The 25,173-nt window shown below is 35.6% G+C and overlaps 1 protein-coding gene and 1 non-coding gene across 11 annotated transcripts in view; both read right to left on the bottom strand.

The window, feature by feature from the left end:
• LOC113231281 (whirlin) overlaps positions 1-25,173 on the bottom strand; it is a 116,820-nt gene that overhangs the window by 14,445 nt on the left and 77,202 nt on the right. For 7 of the 10 annotated variants that reach the window (XR_003310550.1, XR_003310551.1, XM_026465527.1 and 4 more), the window contains exons 9-15: positions 22,910-23,076; positions 21,754-21,937; positions 18,803-18,910; positions 17,976-18,032; positions 17,190-17,281; positions 16,332-16,401; positions 9,513-9,614 (exon numbers count right to left, since the gene is read on the bottom strand). Coding sequence is in view for 8 of the 10 variants with exons in the window: in XM_026465527.1 (XP_026321312.1) it covers positions 9,513-9,614; positions 16,332-16,401; positions 17,190-17,281; positions 17,976-18,032; positions 18,803-18,910; positions 21,754-21,937; positions 22,910-23,076 (780 nt within the window). In the remaining 2 variants the exon portion in view is untranslated. The remainder of the gene's footprint in view (positions 1-9,512; positions 9,615-16,331; positions 16,402-17,189; positions 17,282-17,975; positions 18,033-18,802; positions 18,911-21,753; positions 21,938-22,909; positions 23,077-25,173) is intronic. The other 3 variants (XM_026465553.1, XM_026465569.1, XM_026465594.1) reach the window with 3 other exon arrangements.
• Positions 15,337-15,408, bottom strand: Trnap-cgg. Its single transcript has one exon. It is a non-coding gene; the product is annotated as a tRNA-Pro (tRNA).

The following is a 25,173-nucleotide window of genomic DNA, read 5'->3' as shown; positions in this document are numbered from 1 at the left end:
ATTGAAATCGATTACCGGAAAGTGCGCGAAACCGGATGCATCCCCTAGTTTGCCACACTTAGAGGTGGAATATTTTCTTCTAATTTAAATGGGACCAATACTGAGGTACTCTCTTTCCAACAAAAAAGGAATCATGAAAATCGATTCACAAATTATCGCGAAACACACATACAAATAAAAATACAGCCGAATTGAGAACCTCCTCCTTTTTTGAAGTCAGTTAAAAAACAAAAACAAGGCACTAATCAAGTATTGCATATCAATTGCCATGGTGACAACTTACTCGTTAATAGTAATTATTCATCATTGAATTCATTACATATAATTTTGCACACGTTTTAAGTTGTAACTCTATGTGACTAACATTGAAGTGAGAAACCGAAACAATTCTTATGATGAAATAAAGTATCTACTACAACGTATTCATCCAACGGTATAAAAAAATCGCAAGTGCACTTGCTTCAATCTCGTAACTTAATCACTGCAATATTATGCTCGTAAATGTAGACTGGGAGAGCGAGACTAGGGTACGTGTGCATCACCGTAAAAACACCTGCAAACTGGGACATGTTCATTATCACTATGACAGTAACGGCGCCAAATTGTCACGACTTCATTCATTTTGTATACTTTTAGTCTCTTGTGTGAGTAAATAATTATTTTCTTTATTACATTGAGTGACGGGACGAACTCCTGATGGAAAGCTACACGCTTACCCATAACAGATGCAGTGTCACTCAGAGCTTTAAATCGCAAAAATCTGATGGGAACTGCCACTGCGCCCGTCACCCTAAAATATACGTTGACAAGTCCCATGTGCCTGTAATTTCACCAGCACCCTTTAAAACCGAAACACAGTAATGCTGACATTACTGCTTGGTGGCAACTAGGCTAGGTGGCAGTACTACCCAGGACGAACTCATTCACAAGGCTCTATTAAATGTGCTATTAAATCTTTATAGTGCAGCTGTTCTCAAGTGACCGAGCCTTTCTTAGGCATGCTTAATCACTATTATATATATTTGGATAGTCTAATGGTTTGACCTACCGCCTCTCAAGCATAGGCCGTGGGTTCGAATCCGGACTCGTACCTCTGAGTTTCTAGGAACTTACGTGCGAAATTTAATTTGTAAGTTACCATGAGCTCTTCGGTGATGGAAAACATTGTGATGGAGCTTGTATGTAGATGACGGTTCACGAGGCTCGGAAAACGTGTGCCAATCCGCACTGAACTAACGTGGCGGAGTATGGCCTAAACCCTCGCTAGAGAGGAAACCCTCAGTAGCAGTGGAGCTCCTTGTGAAAGAGTTCGTCCAGGGAAGTACTGCCAATTACCTATTTCTACCGTCAAGCAGTAATGGGTCATCGCTGCGTTCCGGTTTTGAAGGGTAAGGGTGCTGGTGAAATTACAGGCACATGAGACTTGTGAACTCATGTCTCAGGATGACAGTCATTGCGGCAGTGCCCCTCAGATCCTTGCGATTTAAAGCTCTGAGTGGCACTGCAACTGCTATGGACACGCGTGACGATTAACGCCAAGTATACGACTTGTTGGTCCCGTTACTTGGTATTATAAAAAAACCCGTGCCCAACAGTGGGACTTATAAATAGGTTGTTAAAAATTAAGTAAATACGATTCTTTTTGTTTGGCTCTATCTTACACGTAATACTTTGCTTGCAAACATTACACGCAAGTGCATTTGCATTCGTCCTTGTTGTTTGTTTTGCACTATTAAACAAGTTTTGTATAAACTAAATACATTATAATTTGTACTGCAACACTATTTTTAAACCTGCATTTTCAACTTGGTTCCGTTGAATATTAGTCGGAGAAAGGCTATTTACTTGTTAAACAGATATATAGGATCTAGGATCCGACACCGTGACCCCAGTATAATATGCTTCGGCCATGGGAACCAACAGTTACTTGAGTCGTGCTTACTACAACGCTTCGAGTTCAAATTCTGAATTTATCCGGTACAAATAACCGCTTTGATAGTCAGTCAATCAAAGCGGTTATTTGAACTGAAGTCAGGGATACTTAAGCATATGATGAATTTAATTGGCAAAACTTTCGATTCTGGATTGATTTTACGTGATGTTACTAAAGTAGTGAAATATATTTCGAAGATAAAATTTTAAAGTGCGAGAAAACTAAAATTTTAATAAGATATTCAGTGGCAGCGTCATCAAGTGTATAAATTTAAAAGAAAAAGGATCCAGAGTCCGGAATTATTCGGTGTCATTTTGTCGAGCACGCGTTGGAGAAAGTTACACTTGTAAGCTACTAAGACTTGTGTTACATAGGATACGGTAGCACGTACAGAGTCCATTTAGGCAGACCTCGCAAACCATAATACCAAATATAAGAGCCTAATTTAGGATACTACATTTTCCGACTTCTCATGCACTTTCTTCGACGGCGGTATTATCACGCAATTTTATTTATTCAGCTATCACGCTTCAACGACGTGAATGATTGCAGGAAATAGTACGAGAGGTAATTAATTACCTTGTGGTTGAATTTCAGGAAACCTTTTCGCAATGCTAATGAACTGGGTACACAGTACATATTTGTTTATCGTGCCCATTGTTATCGAAAAGTTCGCCACTCTTACATATAATAGTGGGTAAATAAGCTTATAACATCTATAATGTTTGCATTTGAAGTTTCTGCAATTCTTCTATTATCGTGATTTTGTAACTAATACTGCTACAAAAATAATAAACAAAAAGAGAAAATTACAGTACACGTTGCGAACTTTATAACTTGTTGATGAATGGCATTATGACTATACAATGGGAGATATGATATGTGATAGTAATTAATTCAATTTACTTTCCATTATTTACATGTGCCATTGTAAATTGTAATGTAAGAGCGACACAAGCGTGGGCCATGCACACGCGACGCTCCTCGCGCCACTTCCGGCAAGCCTATGCTCCTCTCAAGCGGGACATTGCTCCTATTATCGACATTTGTTCTTACTAACGAATATACATTTAATTTTGTCTTCTATGCGTAATAGTAATACGTACTATATACAGCCAATTGCCTGCATAACCTCCGCCCCTTTACAATCAACAAGACTGTAATTTTTAAGAACAAAACCCTTTCTCAGTGGTACCAAATGAATGGTTATATTACTTATTGCTTTTTTGTTGAATATGAGGCTGCAAAAAACGTACCGCTGGTGGCATTTTTTGTTACAGTCATTAATTTTAAAGGTTATTCGCCAGTAATAAGTGCTTTAGTAGGTTTTTAGACAGTTATTGAGAGTCACAATAATTCTCTTCGACTTTTTCTCCGATTTGTCGCAGATAGCACCCACGACTCTCAGTCACGAGTGTCGCGGAAACTAAACCAGCACGCCATAAAGTGTAGTTATTTACTTTAACAACCCGCTTTCTCGGACATAATATTACGGAATTACTCCGCATTTGCTTCATTTACTAGCCCGATAGTAGTGATGAAAGAGACTCAGTCTTTTAGGGTGTTTTATAACGACTCCACTCCATTTTACAGGACTTGACTCTAAAATTAAGACCGGGGGTTCGAGTTTTTATTAATAAGACTCAGTCGTTATACTAAAAGACTCAAAAGACTTAAACGACTTGAAAGACTTAAACGACTCGAGTTGTTTGCAAAGGACTTATACCTATTTTATGTCTTATTAAACCCGAAGTTTATAAATAAAAATGTCGTAAGTAGTATGTAGTAAATATACACGTTAGGAATTTACTTATAATAAAAATCGTAAAATAAATACCTTGTGGGTAGAAATAAAATCACGCCATATGACTCGCGACTCCCGAGGCTATGAGGCACCAGTCGTTTTAGTCGTTTTAGTCCTATAAGTCTTTTAAGCTTCCTAGGTTTAAAAGATTTCGACTCGAATTACTCTTCAGTTTTAGTCGTATGACTCAAGACTTGAGGGTTAAAAGACTAGACAAGTCTTGAGGCGTTCAAAATTAGTCGAAGTTTTTTAAAAGGCCTTAAAAGACTGAATCTCTTTCATCACTACCCGGTAGACCTCGGCGCTACGTTTTAGTTCGTCTTAGTAGCTCACGAATTATGTTACGTGACCGACCCGTGTCCGGAACAAGGAAAAGTACGACGTCCACAGACCAATATTTCCAAACTCATATGCTTCGCCAAGAGTACGCATCGAAATATTTTGAAGTTGCTTTCTAACTTATGGGAATGTATTATGGGAATAATACATTATGGGAATATAATAATAACTTATGTATAAGAACTTATGGGAATGTATTATATATTAGTATAATGTTACGCCTTTTATTACTACGTATACTATAAAATTGCGAAACTGCGGTTTTTTATATAAAGGCTAATGTTATGTCCTATTTTAACAGATACTTAAACGATGGTATCGTACAGCGTGAAGATAAACCGCTCCATTATTGTGTGCACTCAAATCAAGAGGTTTGAAAGCGTCAAAGAAATAATGCCACCGTTTAGCCACACTTTCGCTGGAGAAAGCCAATCGTGCATTAAAAATCTTTGTCTTACTCGAGAGTCTGACTTGACGTTAGTTAATCGTTATTGTTATAAGATAAACCAGTTTTTCGAGATACAGCGATTTAGTATTTCAGTATGCTGTACAATAGGCATCACGCTCGGATTATGCTCCATTAAAACAAATTTCTACTTCCTACCATCTGTTGGTGGAGCAGGTTGAAAAATAGATGTTATATTAACGAACAGGAGAAATATAACTAGGACTATGTTTAGAAGTTCTTACAACTTCAATACTATATTTAATTAGCGTCTTAAGAGCTGAAACTGCCTGAGGGCGAACACAAATATTAAATGGAAAGACGATCTAAAACACAATTACTTACTCGGGTCAAAGAGAATTGGCTCGTCTTTTTCCAAGTGCAAGTTTTCCCACGGTCGCGACTCATTTAAGTTATCCTGTTATTTTTAGTGTCTTTTTCCTGGCCGATTTGAAATCGATTTCCTATTTTTCTAACACAGAATCTTTTATATTTTTACTCAATTTTGAAACTGGTTTTCTTTAGGGTACTTGCGCTTATATACTGCTTTCACAGGCGGGTTGAACTTATTGACTTATCACAGTTTTCACATACTAGTATACAACTGCCAAAATAATATACATAGCAAATTGAAAACAGTATAATATACAGGGTGTAATCGTTAATTGTCCTCAGGCGACTATTCCGTAAATATAAGAGATATTCAAGACTTTTAAACTGATATCGAAAGTACCTAATGAGTAAAACGACATCAATAACTTTAAAAAATTAGTCTAAAAATATGTAAAACTTTAACATGAAACGCTCCCATACATTTAATATGATATTCGTTGAGAGCCTTAAATTTCGATCAACTGCTTTGAATACAAATGTTTGTACTTATATAAAAATAAATATCACTTCGTTTTTGTTCAATTACTTAAAATATAGTTTTTTACTTTTTTTGTAACAGTTTTGCTATCTGTAAATTTAATGTTACCTCTTAAAGTAAGGAAACTAAAGCCTTTCTACGAATGTCATAGTATGGGCATTATAATTTAGGATATTTCTAGTTTTATTTAAAAAGGTATTGATGTCATTTTACTCATTAGGTAACGTACTTTCGATATCAGCGCCCCTAGCGGTAACAAGAAGAAACAACATTTTGTATGCAAACATTTTACGCGGTCGCTAGCAATAACTGTCAATATAATCTCATGGTAGAGGCACTGTTTAAAGGTTTTTGATATTTGTTTATATTAACGAAATCATCGCTAGGCCCACTTAATGATTACACCATGTATGCAATAAATAACAAAATATCCATATTCTTATGTTTATTATTAAAAAGTTATTGACTACTTAAGATTTTGTTTGTTTTGTTTTGATGTTTATTATTAAGAAGTTATTGCCTTTGACTAAGATTAGCACGATGATGGTCAGGTACCCAAAACCGAAGACGAGTTTCATATACATAATTATACAGCCAGTAGAAGTGGTCAGTTTGCAAACTAACTATGTCTAGAACACTTATTTTAGAGGTTATGTATGTATATGTTAAAAAACATAGCATGAGTGAAACAATAAAAGTTCAGTCTTTGTCGAATTGCGGACACCAGCCCGTTACACCAAGTACCAAGTAATACAAAGATCGAACACTCAAGAGAAAATTCCTTCGATCCGGCCAGATTCAAACCGACGTCTTCTAGCAAACCGTGCCAGACGCTATACCAACTAAGCCACGGAACGAACCAGCGGACCTCACGAATTTCTCTATGTGCTTGTTGTCGTGTCTTTGTACTTGGTTTTTCAACGACTTTTTAGCCGTAGCGCCATCTATGAGAATTCTATGAAAGTATTTCGTCACCCTGTTAGATTTAGACCTTTACAGCCACCAGCCCCGGCTAGAGATGTCGCTACTCAGTGTATTTAAATTTTTATTGAATTGATATTCAATTATTTTTTATGTGAATTTCAGTCTTTTTATCTCCACCAGTGCTGTAAATAGTGTCACTTGACTGTCAAGACTAACATAACGTGGTTTCATTTTTCCTAGAAATAAATCCGGTGGCATTGGCGCCCATTTCAGCGCCCGCGTCACTTCGATCTCGACACGAAACTGCGGACACTAACTAATCTGCAATTGCAGGTTACAGCAATGCTCATCGTGGGCTTGCACAATCATAGACCAACTGAGTACTGGACTAGACTTGTTATTTTCCAGTACTGCGCTTTGCATTTCGTCCGCAATAATGAGAGATAGGATCTTTTATTTTATGTAGATCGCTTTTTTTTTGTTACACACTCAATTGCCGATGATATCTAAATATTACCGTGACCGGTATTCGTTTTCTGAAATAAACATTCGTTGCATCATTGAAAGATGGAAAAAACTATTTAGCAATAGCTCTACGTTGTTGTTTGCAATGACCGAATATTATTATGATGGCCTGAGACTGATGCTGACCACAATGTTTTTTTTTTAATTTCATTACTGAATGTGATTACAATCACTGTATTGGTAAACGAAATGTACAATGGTAATTTAAACAAACTGAGAATGACTACGTATGTAACAATGCAACAGTTGTTTGTCATTTGCTTGCGTGGCGATGGGCGGCTGTGTGTTGTGAATGCTCGTGATTCTGTGAAATGATGAATGCTAGGGAATCGAGTGCATTATTACAATGTTTATTTTTCTTTTTTTATCTTATTGTTATTATTATTATTTTCTAATTATAAGCTTTTAATTAGTTTAGTTTTCACGGTGCATTAGTTCTTTTTAATACAGTGTAAATATATTTACAATAAATAGAAATAATTCGACCGTACTTTGAAACAAGTTTCTAATGATTTTTTTTTTCTTCCAGGTAAATTTACGAAGCAGCTATTTACCAATCGGTATTTCTATTTTGTCACGTGTGGATTTGCGTACTATTTGAAGAATGGAGAGCTGGTTGGACGACGTCAAGCGAGTGAGGATCCCTCGACCGAAATTTGGAAGCAAGTATCCCGCGGAACCACCGAAAGACTACCTCGACGAATGCGGAGGTGACTTGGGAGGCAAGCAGCGCCACCATGATGCTAAAGACCTTTCAAAAGCTACCGAGGACTTGCGCCGGACGCTCCAAGAAAAGCTATGACCTATTCAGCATTAGATGTAATTTGTGGTTAAGTAAATAGAGTAGTTTTGCTTAAGAAACTCATATTAAACGAGTTGCAACACCAACACTTAACCAGTTCGGCACCTTTTGAAGGAGTTGTACAGGATGGCAGCAGATGGATTGCCGGCTTTTCGCTCGGTTAAGCAATTATGCAAACCATTCGTGTTGCAGCGAAAAAGTCAAAAGATTAATTTCTCAATAGATCAATTAATTACTTCGTCTATGTCACTTGGGAATACATTTTATAAGAATGAGATTTGCAAAACATGCAACTGTTATATTATACTATAAGGGTTAATTGTTACAGTATATAGCACTTTATAATTAATGTAATATATGAAGGATACTCAACGATACGATAGTCGGATGTCGGTGGAAACATCCGACGTGTTCTGCAACATATCGTGTGTTGCATAGTAATTATGTCTCAGCATTGGACCTAATAATAATAATAACGCTCACAATCAGGACCTGTTTGTGCTACGTAAAACAATGAGAGCAGTTATACAATAACCGCTTGGTCTAAGTATTCGTCATTTATGAATTAGACATCTGTTATTAATTTGGTAGTTCTACATTTAAAAAATTGTTTATTTATAAGAATTTGATTAAAATTACTAGAACAAAAACAGCATTACGGTTTATACTGTAGTCGAGTAATATTTACTTTTATTACCGCATTATAGACATAAGTACGACGTAGTATGTACGATTGATACGACGTTACTGGAATAACTTTCAATGTATGAATAAATGTGTAATTATTGTTACATCGATTATTGTTTAACAAATCCATTTGGTAAAAGATTTTGAATCGCAGTAAGTAATAATATTTCACGTAGCGTTTTTGGAGAAAGCCATAAGATGGGGTTGTTGTGTGAGAATGCTGGCACAGAGCCAAACTTACAAACGAGATTTGACGGAATCCTGCGCCAGAGACAACGAGACAATCCATAAACTGAGCCCTACTTGTGAAGATTTTATAACTTCATATGTGAACTCACAAAGCCTTACGTATAAAAAAGCACACAGTTTTAATACATTTATCTTCACATTTCTAGCTACAAACATTACTACTACAAATCTCTTCTAAAATAAACCTACAAATGTCTGTCTTTCTTCGTAACGTTAACCACCGCTAGTTTGATTCAACATAGTCGTCCGTCCTACTTTATTTGAAAAGTTTCTACGTATTGAAGAAATCTACCCACTTTTGAACTCACGCAATACGACTTTTACTGCGCTCAAGGCCACCCAAATCACTCCATCTTATTGGTTACATATACAACATATTTTGAATGAAAAACATTCATTTGTATACCCAAATTTAATTAAGTTTAGTTTAGTACGAAACAAAACATGCAGAATTAATAGGTTAATAAATTGATTCGGAAGAAACAAATGTTCTACATTTTATTTAAGTACCGTTTACGATTCTCCTTTTAAGATTAAAACCAGTCTACCATTTAGAATTACTTGTAGAGTTGCTACATGCTAAAACCAGTATTAATCAAGTTATCATTTTCGAACATAAAAGATTTTTAAAACTACCATAAATCTGCATACCAGTTAGGTAATTCATGAAAATCAGTTTATTGGGGTGCACGAAAGGTCCCCACATGCGTACCATATATTCCTTTCCTGTAAATTTGGACATCCCGGATAAAAATCGGCGAATAAATTCCACGCATTGATAAATCATTTCACCACGATGGCAAGCATTATAGTATATGCCATCGATATAACAGGAATGAAGAAGAAAGAGAGAATTGGATATCCGTGAACGCTTTACTATCTGCTTATAGCAGAAGAGGCTTCAATATATGTAGAGATTAAAAAGGTACTTACGGCGTCGTCGTAATGTTGGGTATGAAGCGCAGTGGTGCTGCCCTCTCTAGAATTACACGGTGAGGAATGCCGTCTTGACCTCCGGCCTTCTTCCTCGTACTCCTGCACAATTCAATCAGAAATCAAATATAATTCAGATACAAATTGTAAAAAATATAGTACAATTTCATTGATCAGAAAAAACACAAGTATAGTTCATAAAGACTTTAAAATCACTTCAATCTCTACACCATAAGCAATAATTCGTTTAAATTACTTCAGGTTTCACTTACAAGTAACATCATACACACAGAAGAAACATCGAAAAGCAGAAACAGTGCTAGGAGACACAACAATAAAACATGCAGAAAAGTTGCACACACAAAAGAAGGTGACAAGCAGGTCCAAAACACAGGTGGTTTGAGGGTGTGGTGTCTAGAATCTTGCTGGGTACTTCTTAAATAACGATTTTACTTGGAAAAATCATGAAATGCTTACGTAATAAAGAAAATCTTGGGAATAAGGTAAAAAACCGCGGGGGTGTGATTCGACGAAAGCGCACAATCAGACTGCTGGATGACCAACTATCTCGACGATGCAATTGATTTTTCGCGCTATTTTTGCATGTTGGCACAGTTTCTAGAAACGGCAACTAACGCAGATCGTGGGCCGGAGGTGCCAACTAGTGAAACTGTTATCTTACTTAACAAATCACTAACGTTTTAACTTAATACCGCAGTGCCTCCCCAACAAGCAGAACAATACGCTTCATGTTAGCGCCCTGCAATATGCTCGAGTCTTAATTAATGCGTATATTAACAACATTATGATAATAATTCATTAAAGTAAAGCCTTTCAGTGTATTATAATTAGGAGTCTGATGGTTCGGCTGCTTTTACCTATATCTAAAATCACTTTTCTAACGAATTACTGTCCTTGAATTGGAAAGCGGTTTCTTAAAATGTATTTTTTCTTTTTTAGATCCCGAGATGTTACGATTTTTCTATTTTAAATACATAATATTTTGGCTCACCATCAATCTTAAAGGTCTGATGATGACCAGGAATATGACAACTGGATCTCAGTACTGTGAACAGCTACAAATGACAAATTTAAACTTCAACGATCGATTACAATGGATTCGTTAAAAAAATAGTTAAAACAACAATTTATTTCTTAATATGTGAAGTTTTACAGTTTTCACTTTCTATATATTATAACAGTTAATTTAAATGTTATATAAAATAAAAAATAATATTTAATTTTTTTTTCTTTCAATTATACATAATAATTTCGTCAGTCCCGTTGTCGCGGAATTCTTTCGATAGAAGAGTCCATTCCATGTTTGTGAGAAACCAAATTATAGGCAAACAAACAGTATCACTTTGTGATTTCAGCAACTGTTACAGAGTACACAGTAAGGACAATTCTGAGCATTGATACTAATACATGGCAGAGTGCATGGCACTAATTAAATAAACATTAAAAGTCCGGTCAAATGCACCATGTGCCACTTGCTGGAGGTATTCACGTATTAGAACAAACTTTCCTGACAAAATTTATAAATTATTACTTCGCTCTATCACATTAACTACAATTTTTCTGTGAATATTTTCTCCGTTGAGAAATCACGCAACAACAATGCTTGTACACTAACCTTGAGATCGATTTATTTATTAAGTTTTAACTTTATTGTTATCGGAACATTTACGTAAATTGATAGTTTTATCGCATGTTGACATTAGGCAAAATTGTAAATAAAATATTGGATATTTGCGTAAACATCACTAATGTTAGTGGTTTTCTTATAAAAGAGTTCAACGCGCCACACTAATTTCCTATTGTGTGTTTTTCTCGATCTCCAGCATAATACAAGTTTTAGTTGCGTTAAATGCCGAGGAGCGACACACTGATATCGCTATTGTGAACCATGTCATCTCCCTCCACCATAGTACCACAAAATCGTTTGTACAGGTTATTGTGGTATCACGCTTGTATATCATAGGTAAACATAAAAAGGAAATAGTTAAGTCCGTTGACGGAACCGTAGGCGGCAGGTACAAGCAACAATAAAAGATATATATAGCCAGTCTTGTGAACACGCAACGCGACTTATTTTAGCCGAAGATAGCTTAGAAGCAGCGATAAATGCGACACGAACAATAAAGCGCCTGTCGGCAGGGTAACCGTTAGTGCATTTCCCCGGCACAACACAATGGAATTTCAAAATAAGTAGGCGTCTATACTTTGTTGTTATTGCGAGAGGAGATGGAAAGTAAACAGTTAGCCGTTTACCTTTAGTTCCAAAAAACTGAAACCTATTTTTTACTGTAACTTTTAGCTGTATTGGGGCTTATCGTAAGCATGACAAAAGATAATATTATATTTATCAATATAAGGTGTAGTTTTGAGTTGAGTTTCACCCATGAGAAAAATGTTTCATTTCTCCATCTTATCTTAGTGATTTGACAAGTAGATAAAAACATTTAACTAATTAATTGTTTTCATCCGTTATGAAATAACGTTTAGTCACAAAAATTCTATTTGTTACTAGTAAGCTTTATAATTTTTTGACATTTATAATGTCCAAGTTAGGTACTAATAGTGTTAACGTAGGATTTAAAATGTATTCGAAATATGTGATACCTTGGCCATTGCCTTCACGTCCATAGGAATATAGTCGCGGAAGGCGACGCGACGCCGCGGCCGACGGCGAGACGTCATCCCGAGGGTATGACGCGCCGCGCACTGCCCAAACTTAACCCACGGGGCTTTGACTACATTACTCTACGCACCCGCCCTTCGTAGCGCTACCATTTGTGTCGAGATTTTCACGCTGGGATATTCGCTCTAATAGATCCATGTGGACGATGAATCCGCTCTCAATTTCTATAGCTTCTTACTGTTTTGGGTATTTTACAATTTTAATGTTTGCGAGCTTTCCGTTAGGTTTTTGCTACTCATACAGAGATGTGATATGCACCGATATGGCTATGGCAAAGTACTAAATCAAAGCTGCCATAGAGATATATAGTTTGTAAAGTTATTTAACAACATTTTATTCTGACATTGATAGTGACTTAATAGCAGAGAAATATTTTTTTTTTAAATCAACCAACTTGTCGTGCTGGGTACATTTTTTGTGTGGCTGTCCTTTTAATGGATGGTGTGCAAATACGTCCTTACGTAATGACTTGAATTTTAATTTTACACTGTGGGCGGGCGGGTGATTCAGGTCAATTATTACTTATTTTTCCTAATTCACTCTACAAAGACAGTGTTTTTATGAAAATTTTATTATAACAAAAAATAGTAACCACAGACTCTAGAATTATTAGTACTATGTAAGTGATATCTGTACCGTTTTCGAATAAATAATAATATAAATAAAAACTCATTTTTGGCGAGTACATATTTTGTAACGTGAATATGTTTAACACACACATTTTTCTAGGTTTATTACTTTTATTTTTGACTTGAACATTAATGTCCCAAATACCTAAATTTAGATATTTGTATAGGTAACAGGAGTGATCATTGCAGTGTAACCGAAGAATACAGAAGCAACATGTTATAATATTAATTCAGGAAATGCAAGTTGACGTAATCGCAAAAAATTTGGAGCATGCGCAGTGGTCGATGGTTCCCGAGAGACCCATTAGCAATGCTCACGTTTGATGTTCCACACGTTTTGAATACATACTCTTTATGTATCCAAAACGTGTATCAATGTATACTTGTTGAACTTTATACTATACGGATTTAAACACGCAAAAAATTTAAGTTTATTGGTTTATACTAAAATTTTGATTAGGACGTCAGGACATTTCTAAATATGGAACATTCTAAGACAAAAAAATAAACTGTTATTCAACAGTTTATTTTTATATTCATAAAGAGCGAATGAATTTGCATTTTTTTTTAAATTGCAATGAAATGATGATTCACGGGGCATCACACAACTATGGGACACAGAGGGAAAGTACTTCATGTTGTAGATAGCATACTTTGCTTCATGAACAATTTTAAAAGTAAGTAATACTGCATTCAAAGACTTTTAAAAGTTGTCTGCATCATCTGGTAATCTACGAAATGTGCAAAAAATTTCTTTTTGAAAAAATACCGATCCAAATGCTCAATTATAAGGATTAATTTCTTTTAAGTAACTAGTATCCTAAATTAAAGAAACACCACGAAATTTTACATTTATTTGTTTGTAAATTTAACATGTATCATATACGAGTATTTGTTGTTTACCGTACATTTCTCAGCAAGGTACACCATACCCATTTTAAAGTAGATTGTTATTTGATTAAATGGTTCTATAGCATCTCTTTGTGTTGTATCGTTGGTATAATACAATAATAATATTTCGCATCAAAGCTGTACGGTGGTTGGGATAAGACATTTCCAATTATAATCTAATCATAACACCTTTCTATTACAAGAATTTTCCACTTCTGTTATTCTGCCATCCTAACAATAACCATCACATTTAAACCATGTACTGAACCAGCGCAGCGATATACGCTTTTATTATTCAAGCATTCATTGCCGCTATCGGCAAATAATATAGTTATAATTAAGACTGTTGTATTTCAAGTACAAAATGTAAAAATTAGACGTACAAAAATACAATAAAAAACTGCCCTGCTTCTAAAAATAACTGAACCGGGAGAGTCCCGCAAAAGTTGATTAGTCGAAGTTAAACCAACGACGCTATCTATATGACGTCACAAAATGGCCACGATACTGTCTCCCTCTAGAATTGCTGACGCCATAAGGCCATTTAAGAGCTGTTTAGGCATTCTGTTTGTAACCAAACATAACGAAGAAAGCATTTATTTTAATTATAATTGGGGGGCAGAGACAGCGACGATAGATACTACGTACGTTTTAGTTTCCATTTAAGCTATGAGTGATCTATTTGTTTTCTTTAAGTTTTGATTACAAAATAAATTTTCGATAGTAATAGAAGCATGTTCGAAGCAAAACTCGGACAACTACGATTACAAAATCTTATAGCGTAATAGAAGTAGAAATGTTCTCTAATTCAGCATTCAATACACGTGAGAAGACTTATTAAGGAAGGGTTTTATTTTACTAGGAAAAAAGGTGTTGGAAGTGACAATTTTATTTCTAACTAACTTTATTTCTATTTACGTCTTCACATTTTGTACGTGCCGTATTTGGGGTTATTATATTGCCTACCAAACATCACAAAAATGAAAACTGTTAAATAAGGATGTACATTTTACAGATATATTATAAAGTGAGTACGTTTTACAGTTAGGTTGCATGTAAACTTTTACAAAATTAATGAAATAGACGATCCCTGTGTCTGTCCATTCTGCAAGATCATATTTCCGTTCCGAGAGATAAAACTGCATTGGACAAGACACGAGCAAATTAGAGCAATTTTTATCTTTTCTACGTCGATTTTGCTTAAATTATAGAGCTTAAAGACATAAACAAAGATGGAATTGTAATGGAGTCTTTGCTATCGATATTGTTACATATCGATAGTAAGTGTTTCGTTTTACTAATATTTTACTAGCTAAAACTAAGAACCAGTGTTAAAAATATTACGAACGTCACCTTGCATACAATGGCGGCAATATAAGCCACTATCCTGTTGATTACCTTATGACCCTGCCATTGCTTATTACTTTCTTCGTCTCTTTTGTTACCTTTTATAGTGACAATCATCATACTATATGCAAAGAAAGAATCATACAATGAAATAAATAATTTATAAATTGTAATTCTTAAAACTCTCAATAACAAATTGATTTGAACTCTCAGATATACAAAAACAAAACAATTTAAAAAAAACGGCTGACACGGGCTCGTCCGGGATTTGAACCCGGGACCTCTCGCACCCGAAGCGAGAATCATACCCCTAGACCAACGAGCCGCTAAGGCAATAGCCTAATTTCGTCGCCTAATATACGCACTCGTGTTAAATTGTTATCTATGACGTGATTGATGATGCACTTGATGTGTATGATGATTAGTGCACATTTCAATTAGGCTTCTTTATGGTCTCGGTAAAGCAAGAACCTTCGTTTAAACAACTGTACCGAGGTTTTTAGGTTTATTATTTTTATTCAAAAAACACTTAGAATATTACTGACTATAAAAAAAAAATAATTCAAAATTACTATAAATAGAGCGCCAAGAAAGACAGTCTGTACAGAAAGTCACGTCTCTACATTTACTTATCTATTCTAATCTAATAGTTTGAGAAGAGAACACAGTAGCTGGCCGCTATTACCGATGTGTTAGTATAGTTTTAGCCAAATTGTAATGCTGCCGACCACTTTGAGTGATGAAATGGTTCAATTTTGCCAGATTTACCCCTCGATTCTGTTTACAGGAAATAACGGCCATGTGAGGATGAGAAATTCTACTGACTAGCCGTTACCGCGTCATGCAAGAAAATGTGAGCACGAACTTTGTGATAGTGCCGAGATGCCACTCCGGCTTAAGCTACTCGTTAATTTGGAAAGAGTATGAGGAAACAAAGACGCACTGATCTATGAAAGGCTTGTAGGCAATTAAAGGATCAAGACGAAAGCAACGACCCATCTTTATGCGTGCGCCTTTGCAAAGGAGTTGACTTTAGATAATTACAACTGTCCTTTATGACCCCGGTTTTTTAGTTTTTATTTAAAGCTATAGGCCATTTGATAAGTAAATGAAAAAAAGACCGCAAGAAGATGTGAAAAGTATCTGATGAGTTCTAGAGTGACACTCAGGTATGCTAGATAGGCGTCGAGAAGTGGATGTGGTCGACTTAATAGTAGATGTGTAAGAAGGTAATTCTGGCAAAATCACCTCGTGCGGTGGCTCCAGGTCGTCATCAGGCGGCGGCGCGTCGGCGGTCGCGCGCCACCCGCGCCCGCTCCTGCCCCACAACATCACGTATAGTCAAAAACTGGACCAAACGGCACACACTACAGTATAAAGACAACGCCTATAACATCATCGGTGTGTACACGGAAGAACTATGCGAAACCAGTAATAAATTTTTACGGGTTTCACATGCACATTAGATTAGATAATCTTCACGATAAGTTTAAATGATATAATCGAATTTAATACTGTTTCTTTCGTGGTATTGAATGATAATAGATGATATATTAAAAGGTTTCAAGAGAATAGAATATTATAAAATGTCGACCACGCAGCTCTTTTACTGATAATAAAATTTAAATTAACCGTACCAATTGCAGGACAACGGGACATAAATACGCCGGTGACACTAAAAACTAACGCTTAACCGACCGTAAAGCAATCGATTCAGATGAGAAATAAAAGTGGAAGTTCTGGCGGGCAGCCAATGAGATGCTCTGCCACGAGACCGAGATCTTAGACAAGAGTCTGTGAAAACGACGGGGAGATGTAAAAGTGCGGACAAAAGCGAATGCTAAACGAGGACTTAGCCTTTGCTTTCGTACTCTAGAGGGCACTTTAACGTCTAATCAGGGTCAGGAGTTATACCGTGCTCATTACGACTAGATGCGAATAGAAACCTACTCGTAACGTAGAGGCCGCGAAAAATTGTCATTACATGGAAAAATCAGCGCTATTTTCGCATTTCAAACTTTGGTTGTTAGTATCCTTTACACGCACACGCACCTACTTTCCTGCCTATGTTCCAAAATTACACCTTGAAGGAGGTGGTTTAGTCACCTGTAAGCGTGGTCGTGCGGCGGCAGGCCGAGCCCGGAGTCCTCGGAGGGGGAGCGGTGGTCGGCCACGAGCACTGCCTCTGACGGCCCCTCCTACAACAACAACCCTCAACCTCATCGCCCTATTCCAAAACGTTTTCTTCCTACGGAACTGAGGAAACTTACGCTCTTGATGACTTAATTTCGGTGTCATTTTTGGGTTAAATATATATAGTTTTGCCTATTTTCAATCCGCGTGTCCTTTGCAAACGGAATAAGATTACCGATAAAATGGTGTAACTCATCTCCTAAAAACTGTTGACAAAAAGACTGGCTATTGTTAATACTTCGATGAATGGTCCAAAACACTTTTAGCTACCTTTTGTTGTGGTGATAAAAAGGTTATCATATACAATTTATCACACCTGGCTGACTTAGCGCAAAGCGTGATTTTTTTTCTAGATGTTACTTCTTCTAGTAGGTTATCTAAGTACAGAATAATAAGATACTACAGGTAATCAGGTACATAGGTATTTAAAAAAATACAACTGTAAGCAAAATAATTAAATTATACCATTTCTCATTAGACTATGATTAAAGAGATCTCGTTTCCCTTACACATTCCTTATTGCTTAAAATATTCATAAATACTTGTAGTATATAATAATAATAATAGTAAGCCATTGAAACTTGTTATTTTATACTTTTTTCGGAGATCTCAATAATCTGGCCGATGTATTAAAATTTAAAGAAAAACATCAACATGCAAACAACACAGAAGTTTAATCTAAAGTGCGTGTGCACTTACCGGGTCGTGCAACTCGTGCATGGTCGAGGAAGGCAGCATTTGCCGCTCGGCCGCACGCTACGGACAAATCCAGCATCAACTATTCCATACACTTGTATTTGCTACTTAAGTCCCCGCCTAATACTAGCCTTTAACTTGCTACCATAAGATGAGTCACTGAATAGCAAATAAAGCACCTGATACTACAAAGCTAATTTCATTTCTAAAAAGGTGCTAAAGTCACATGTACTCGTAAGCAATGCCAAGTATACTCATAACATAAGAGATCTTGTGCCCTTCCGTATCAATTACATAAATATTTTAATGTATCATAAAAGTATGATTTCGCGGAAAAATATAATGAGTGCTCTGAATTCTAAGTGTTCGAAATATGAATAATGTATGTGGAAGTTCTATAATATTACCTCCAATTTCCGCTACCAATACGAGAATGTTGGGCAATTTGTGCTGAGACGAGAGCGGACTACGGTAATGATTCGAATGAAAAACGCCAAATTAACGTTGAGTTGAAGTTTGCGTCCCTAACGGAGCGCGAAATTCTAATTAGTGCCTCCAGGTGGAGCTGGATTATGAGATTATTCACTGCAGGTTGGGTAATGAACACGACAAAAATACGTTTATACTACGCTTGCTAAGAAAAGAGGCTAAATATGGCTTTCATAGTAAGCCGCAGTTTTGTTCACGAAATTATCCTCATGTTTTTGGTGCAAATGCCCTAAATTTTAGGTTAAGTTAGTTACTACCTGCAATAAAAAACTCTACGCCTTGAGTGTACATCTACAGTTAACAAAAGGGTAAGGTAATGTCAAGCACAGAAGCTGTTATACCTTTATATGATGATCGAATGGTTCTTCTCCGCGCCTGTAGACAAGCTCGTCAAATCTTGGTCTGTCTTCCGGCAGCAAGAACTCCCTGATTTCTGTCAGAAGTGTGTACTGGAACACAATCGTCACAGTGCAGAAATCATATAGTTAGTACAGTAACAGCACAATATTTTGATTTTAAGCACTAATCATCATCATTAATATTCAAAGAAACACATTCGCATTAATTAAAAAAACAGGGTTTCCTATCGATCCAAATCCTGCATTTGATATGGGTAGGAACGAGGGGCGGCTGAAAAGTAAGAACTCCCTGATTTCTGTCAGAAGTGTGTACTGGAACACAATCGTCACAGTACAGAAATCATGCAGTTAGTACAGTAACAGCACAATATTTTAATTTTAAGCACTAATCATCATCATTGACATTGAAAGAAAAACATTCGTATTAATTAGAAAAACAGGGTTTCGTATCGATCCAAATCCTGCATTTGATATGGGTAGGAACGAGTGGCGGCTAAAAAGTAATATCTTTTGACTATTACCAATTCAAAAATAATACAGGGAACTATCGTGACGAATATATTGTTTATTATATTTTCAAAATTAATGACACCACAGATCAATGACACTCTTTTGTTTATTGCGTCTTTCGCCATTTTGTATTTTCCGTAAATATTATGAAAATAGCAAGACTTTAAAAAAGGAGCAATAACTTTTTTAAATAGACTAACAAATAATATGTTTCCTATTTTTACATTTCTTAAGTAAATTTCAAATTGAAAAAGTAGCCATCGTCGTCTTTTATCTCATAATTCAGCCGCCCCTCGTAAGAATACTTAGCGTGTTTAGAAGTAACATCCAACAATTGTAACTAAATTTATAGCACTAGTTCAGTCAACGATGTTCAATTAATATATTCCATTCGTTTACGTTCTGTGTGATCTCACGTTCGCGTTAATGTTTCGACATAAATCAATTGGATCCATGAGATGCTGTTTTGAGTTTCGAACGAGCTCCGATAAGAGATGACCACGTACGCAATTTAATTTAGTAGCATAAACAGTTTCATAGTAGTTTTAATGGTTCAAAAACTTTACTACTATAGAAGAAGATTTAAATCGTGGAGATTTGATATTTTATTGTACTCTTTAATACGCACAATACAAAAACATTGTTTAGATGTCTGTAGTAAACTTTAACCTATACATAAATTATAGTAACATACCACGGGAAGTGAGTAATTTGTTTTACTTTGATTCTAAAATACAATACACTTTTTGAGTTAATATACAATTTGTATTATCAGTGCAATATACATAGATGGAAAAAATAAATTTGCAAACTTTTCCGTAGCTCGAGTACTAGACTGTTGTCATTTTAAGTATCATTTAATGTTGTATATATTTTTTAGATAGGTATACATACTTTTCATTGGTAAACATCTCATTAAGCAATTTTGATGTATAAAGAGCTACATCATGTGTTCATTGGATTGAGTGAAACGGATTGTATTAAATTTGGAACAGTCCTGCTACAGACGCAAGCAAACGACCCAAATGAAATTGATTAATGATCGTTTTAACGACATTAATTTCAGTTCAATTATCGTATCAAGTTATATATAGTAACGCAAGCGTAGTAGTTACGAGTGCGTAGTTAAATATTGGAAAGAAAAAAAAAGTACTTAAGCCATCTCTTTAAGGATGAAAAACAAATGTCTCTTACTACATACAATATTAATCGAAACTGGAAAGGCAAAACGACTAACGTGCATTTGGAAAATATTACAGGAGAGCGAATTAAAGTAATTTTTAAAGAAACTAAAACATGACTCATGAATTTTATTTGTTACTTATATGGAAAAGCTAAAATTCTGGAGTTTCCCTTTTAACACGTATACGTAGTTTGTTGTGTAAACATAATCTTTATTTATTTTAATGACTATTTTTGTATAAAATTGTCCTTCACTAAAACATTAAGTAAATTTTAGGTATAATGTAGAGAGCAAATACGGTTAATTGGTTTTGTTAATACTAGATGGCGTTGGTAACGTTTAATCAAATTTCCGAATCGCGCTGGTAAGATTTTCCCGGGCTCATATAGCTCAAATGTTTTGTAAGTTTTCATACATAATAGGCAATACGAAAACAGTGAATAACAGTGGAGTGCAAAGATTTTTAGGTCCTAAGAGTACACTTTTTTTTATTTTACATATAAAAACAGACGTCAGTGTCCAAATCAAAATTTAGTTAATTCCTTTTATAAAAATAAGTTATATACGAAGAATTTTGTATAAAAAAAACCAAAGCAGTGAATTATTTATAGACATCGATTCGGCATTAGAAATATGCACACATCTTAAATAGTAATAAGAAGTTTCCGATATCTAGTTAAAAAAATGTTACTCCTACATTGTACGTAAACAGTTGTAGTTAGAAGTGTAAATTTAGTTGTGTAGTCTAGTTTCATATTTTTTAACGGTCGTAGTAGAACTTCAATTCTATATCACATTGCAAGTACAAAAACACGGACAGGACAAAATAAACAATTGTAACATTTTCTTCCAGGCAACTTTTAAATATAAGAAAAATTCAGGTACGTATCGAATTCTTAGGTATCGAGTTCTTGTTATACATAAGTTACACAGTCAGCCGTGACTATGGGACCTGTAAAGGTTAGTTGCTAGAAAAACAAATATTTGCGATTTAGACCGAAAAAATAGTTTAATTCAGGTACGCCTTGCCTGGAGCAAGGACCTTTCTTGCGCAGTTTTATAATAATTTGTCTGTCTACTATAATGGATATCCACATGTTGGTAGAGTATAATCACATATGCATACAACCATTAGTCACGCAAAGCACTGCGAAGTTATGATATAGTGTACTATAAATAGGTATCCACAATAGGAATAAACAGTTTACCAAAGACAGTCTAAGATCACTCCTTAACTCACCTTCTGTGGTGTATCCAAGAGATCCCGTAGCACCGTAAGGAAGGCATCAGGAGTAAGTCTCCTCGCCGCATACTCTTCCATATAGTACGCCATCGCCGGCAAGTCACTAGCTGGCAGTAGCGAACGAGCTTTCTGCTCTACCGCTAATGACGCCGCGCCTCTCCTTTTACCCCACCCACTGATCCTATGAAACAAAAATAATACATTTTTTTTTTGGTACCAAGTGACGAAACGAATAAGTCGTGGGTAATTTTCATGTCAGTTATTTCTATCTAATTTCGGTGGCAATTTTTATTATTTAAGTATTCGAGTATATTATCGTGAAGTATTAAATAATATTTCAGGATACTAAACTCGAATATTAAACACCACTTCATGATAATATTCCAGAATATTTAAATAATAAAAATTGCCACCGAGTTTAGATGGAGAAAACTCCCCTGAAAGTTACCCTCGTGCGCCTGGTGGTAAGCAGAACGCCTGTCCATAACAGTTGCAGAGCCCATCAGTGCTTTAAATCGCAAAGATCTAAGGGACACTGCCACTGCGCCCATCACCCAAAGTAAGTTGACAAGTTTGGTAACAAAATTGAACATTTAATGTTTGGCAACAAAGTGTGGATGCAACTTTAATTAAAAACTGAAACTTTATAACATTAGACTTATGTTTTGGAGAATAAATAAAAATAACTAAATTTATCTCAATGTCATTTAGAGACAAGTACTTTTAAATTGTTTAGCCAAGGGAATAAGGTAACAGCTACAAATCGCTTATTAACCTCTAGAGTCTACCCTCAATACTCAATATCCCAAACGTATTGTATAACGACCACATAACTACCATATCGACAATTATTTTACGTTTTATAAAATTCATAAACGTCAACCATAATTATTTTATGAAACAAACATGAGGAAGATACTGAAAATACATTGCATTAAAATAGCCCGACTTTACCTTTAGACGATTTCCGTGGTCGAGTGGCTTGCAAGCCGGTTTTCGTGGTGTCAATGTAGGAACCTAACTTTTCTATATTGTCTCGTGTCTAGGTAAAAACCAGCCTGGTACCGTCGTTGTTTCCGATTTCCATTGTGCAACACAAGTGCTATGCAACGTATGTGATGTTGTCTTACATTTAAATGTATCAAAACAATACCTTGGTGTCGCATCTCTCTCCCCGTAAGCAGTACACGCATGGGGGACTTTCCCCACATCACGCACGAGCAACGACATCCTTTTGTGATACTTGAGTTGAGCGACTGCCTCATCGTGTGTTACGTCCACGAACGACTGTCCATTCACTTCCAGGATCTGGTCACCCACCTGGCGATCAATGATTACATGTACTGAATAGCAAGTGGTCATTGTTGTAAGTTTGTCAAAAATAAAATCGAATACGAGTTATTCAATTTTTAGATATATTAACGAGAGCTTTCAACCTTGCTGCATTTCCGCATCTCGGATAAATAGTCAGGACTCTGTGCGGTTCCAAAAATATCGGGAAAACGAGACTTTCGAAACTATTTCAGAAGTAGGTTTCGATAATTATAGGCTAGGCCTTTAGGCAATCAAAACATGAGATTTATTCAAGTTCATTATTACATCAAATTACACACGCAAAATAGGCGCCTTGTCGTCGAGTTGCGGACACCAGCCCGTTACACCAAGTACCAAGTACCAAGTACATCAAATTATAAAATCACAATTTATTTACGAAAGTTTTTTCATCCAAAGGGCGTTTAATGTAATTTCAGACAAAGAGGACCTGATTTTATTACAATGGTTCTTCAATTCCATAGATTACACAATCAAATCAATGTAACCGGAATAACAAATTACCATTAGTTTAGTAAATTTTTTAATACTGCTTAATTAAGTTACTTAAGTCTTAACAGTCTCGACATTCTCGGACTGAAAGTATCTGTCTCAAGTCTCAGAAAGGTCAAACTGAACACTCGTGATCTTGCTAGAAAATCCTAAATGTTCGGAAGCAGACAATTTAAAATACATATATACATACTTAATAAGAGTGGTTTTTTGGTAGCTTTAAGGTAAAATACTTTTGGAAGCCAAAAGTTATAGTTAAAAGTAAATAGTTTATGAGGTTCGAAAGTAACGTGGAGGCGACCGTGCAAACTCAAACACTATAAATTTCTAGCCACACCTAGCTCCAGGCGTTTTCACTCGAAAACTTGCAAAGAGAAATAGAAATGAAATACTACCCTGATGTTCTGGCACGATAGCCCGTTAGTAATTTACGTATTAGGCTTAGCTTGCTAGAAGATGTCGGTTCGAATCCGGCTGAATCGAGGGAAATTTTTCTAAACGTTCGATCGTTGTATTAATAATTACGAGTATAACAAACTAGAGGAGTAATTTCATAAAAAAATAATTGAATACCAATTCAATAAAAATTTATTTAAGAAGTTAATAGAGACATCTCAGGGTCAGAGTCAGGGCTGGTAGCTGTAAAGGTATCTGAGTGACGAAATACTTTCATAGATTCGTCATAGATGACGCTACGGCTAAAAAGTCGTTGAAAACCAAATACAAAGTAATAAAGTGCAGGTAAACAGTTTATTGTAAAACGATTTTTTCTCCGGAAGTTGTCAAGTTTAATGGAAGGCAAATGAGCAATTTACCAAACTATACGACAGACGACAAAGTTCTTGGAGAGTCTGACATGCGAACTTATTCCGCAAATCCAGAGACACTTGGCATTACTTTGAAAGATTCGCGTAATTGTGTTTTGTAAAATCCAAATAGAAATTGTTCTTGATTTGTTATTTATCTAGTTATGACAATATGTGTTAAATGTGCTTTGGAATTACTTATTAATAAGTGTTGAAGATAAATATCCAAATGAAAAACATTGAAACAAAATAAAATGTAACTAAGTTGTTTATTGTTTGTGTTTTTCTGTTGACACTGATAAAAATGTACACTTGATGTACAAATGTACACTAAAAAAATAATTTTAGGAATAGAAAGGTGAGCCTAATGTTTCCACAATGTTTCCACATTAGGCTCACCTTTCTATTCCTAAAATTATTTTTTTACCACCAATTTGGGAAGTGTACATTTTTATCAGAATAATAGAAATAATAGAAAGTTAATGATCTGCAAAAACCATAATACTTTGAAGAATATTTTGCATTATAATAGATACTCCCTGAGCTATTTCTGCCGCTCTTATAAATATTTGAAAAATTAAGTCAACACCGCTTAACGAAAGTAATGTCAAAATCTCCCTCCTTAGGAACTATTAAATATAGTGGAATTATTAAACATAGCTCGAAGGAATGTGGTTGAGTGTAGGAATCAGCTACCGTTGTCCAAGAAATCGAGATAGCGACTATAAAATGGCAGTCGAAAAAAATTACAGTCGCGATCCGCCAGAAAGTTAATTCCTAAATCAAA

The sequence above is a fragment of the Hyposmocoma kahamanoa genome, unplaced genomic scaffold (assembly GCF_003589595.1).
Source record: "Hyposmocoma kahamanoa isolate Upper Pololo Valley unplaced genomic scaffold, ASM358959v1 102, whole genome shotgun sequence".
Lineage (NCBI taxonomy): Eukaryota > Metazoa > Arthropoda > Insecta > Lepidoptera > Cosmopterigidae > Hyposmocoma > Hyposmocoma kahamanoa.
This window is presented reverse-complemented; position numbering and strand designations above follow the sequence as displayed.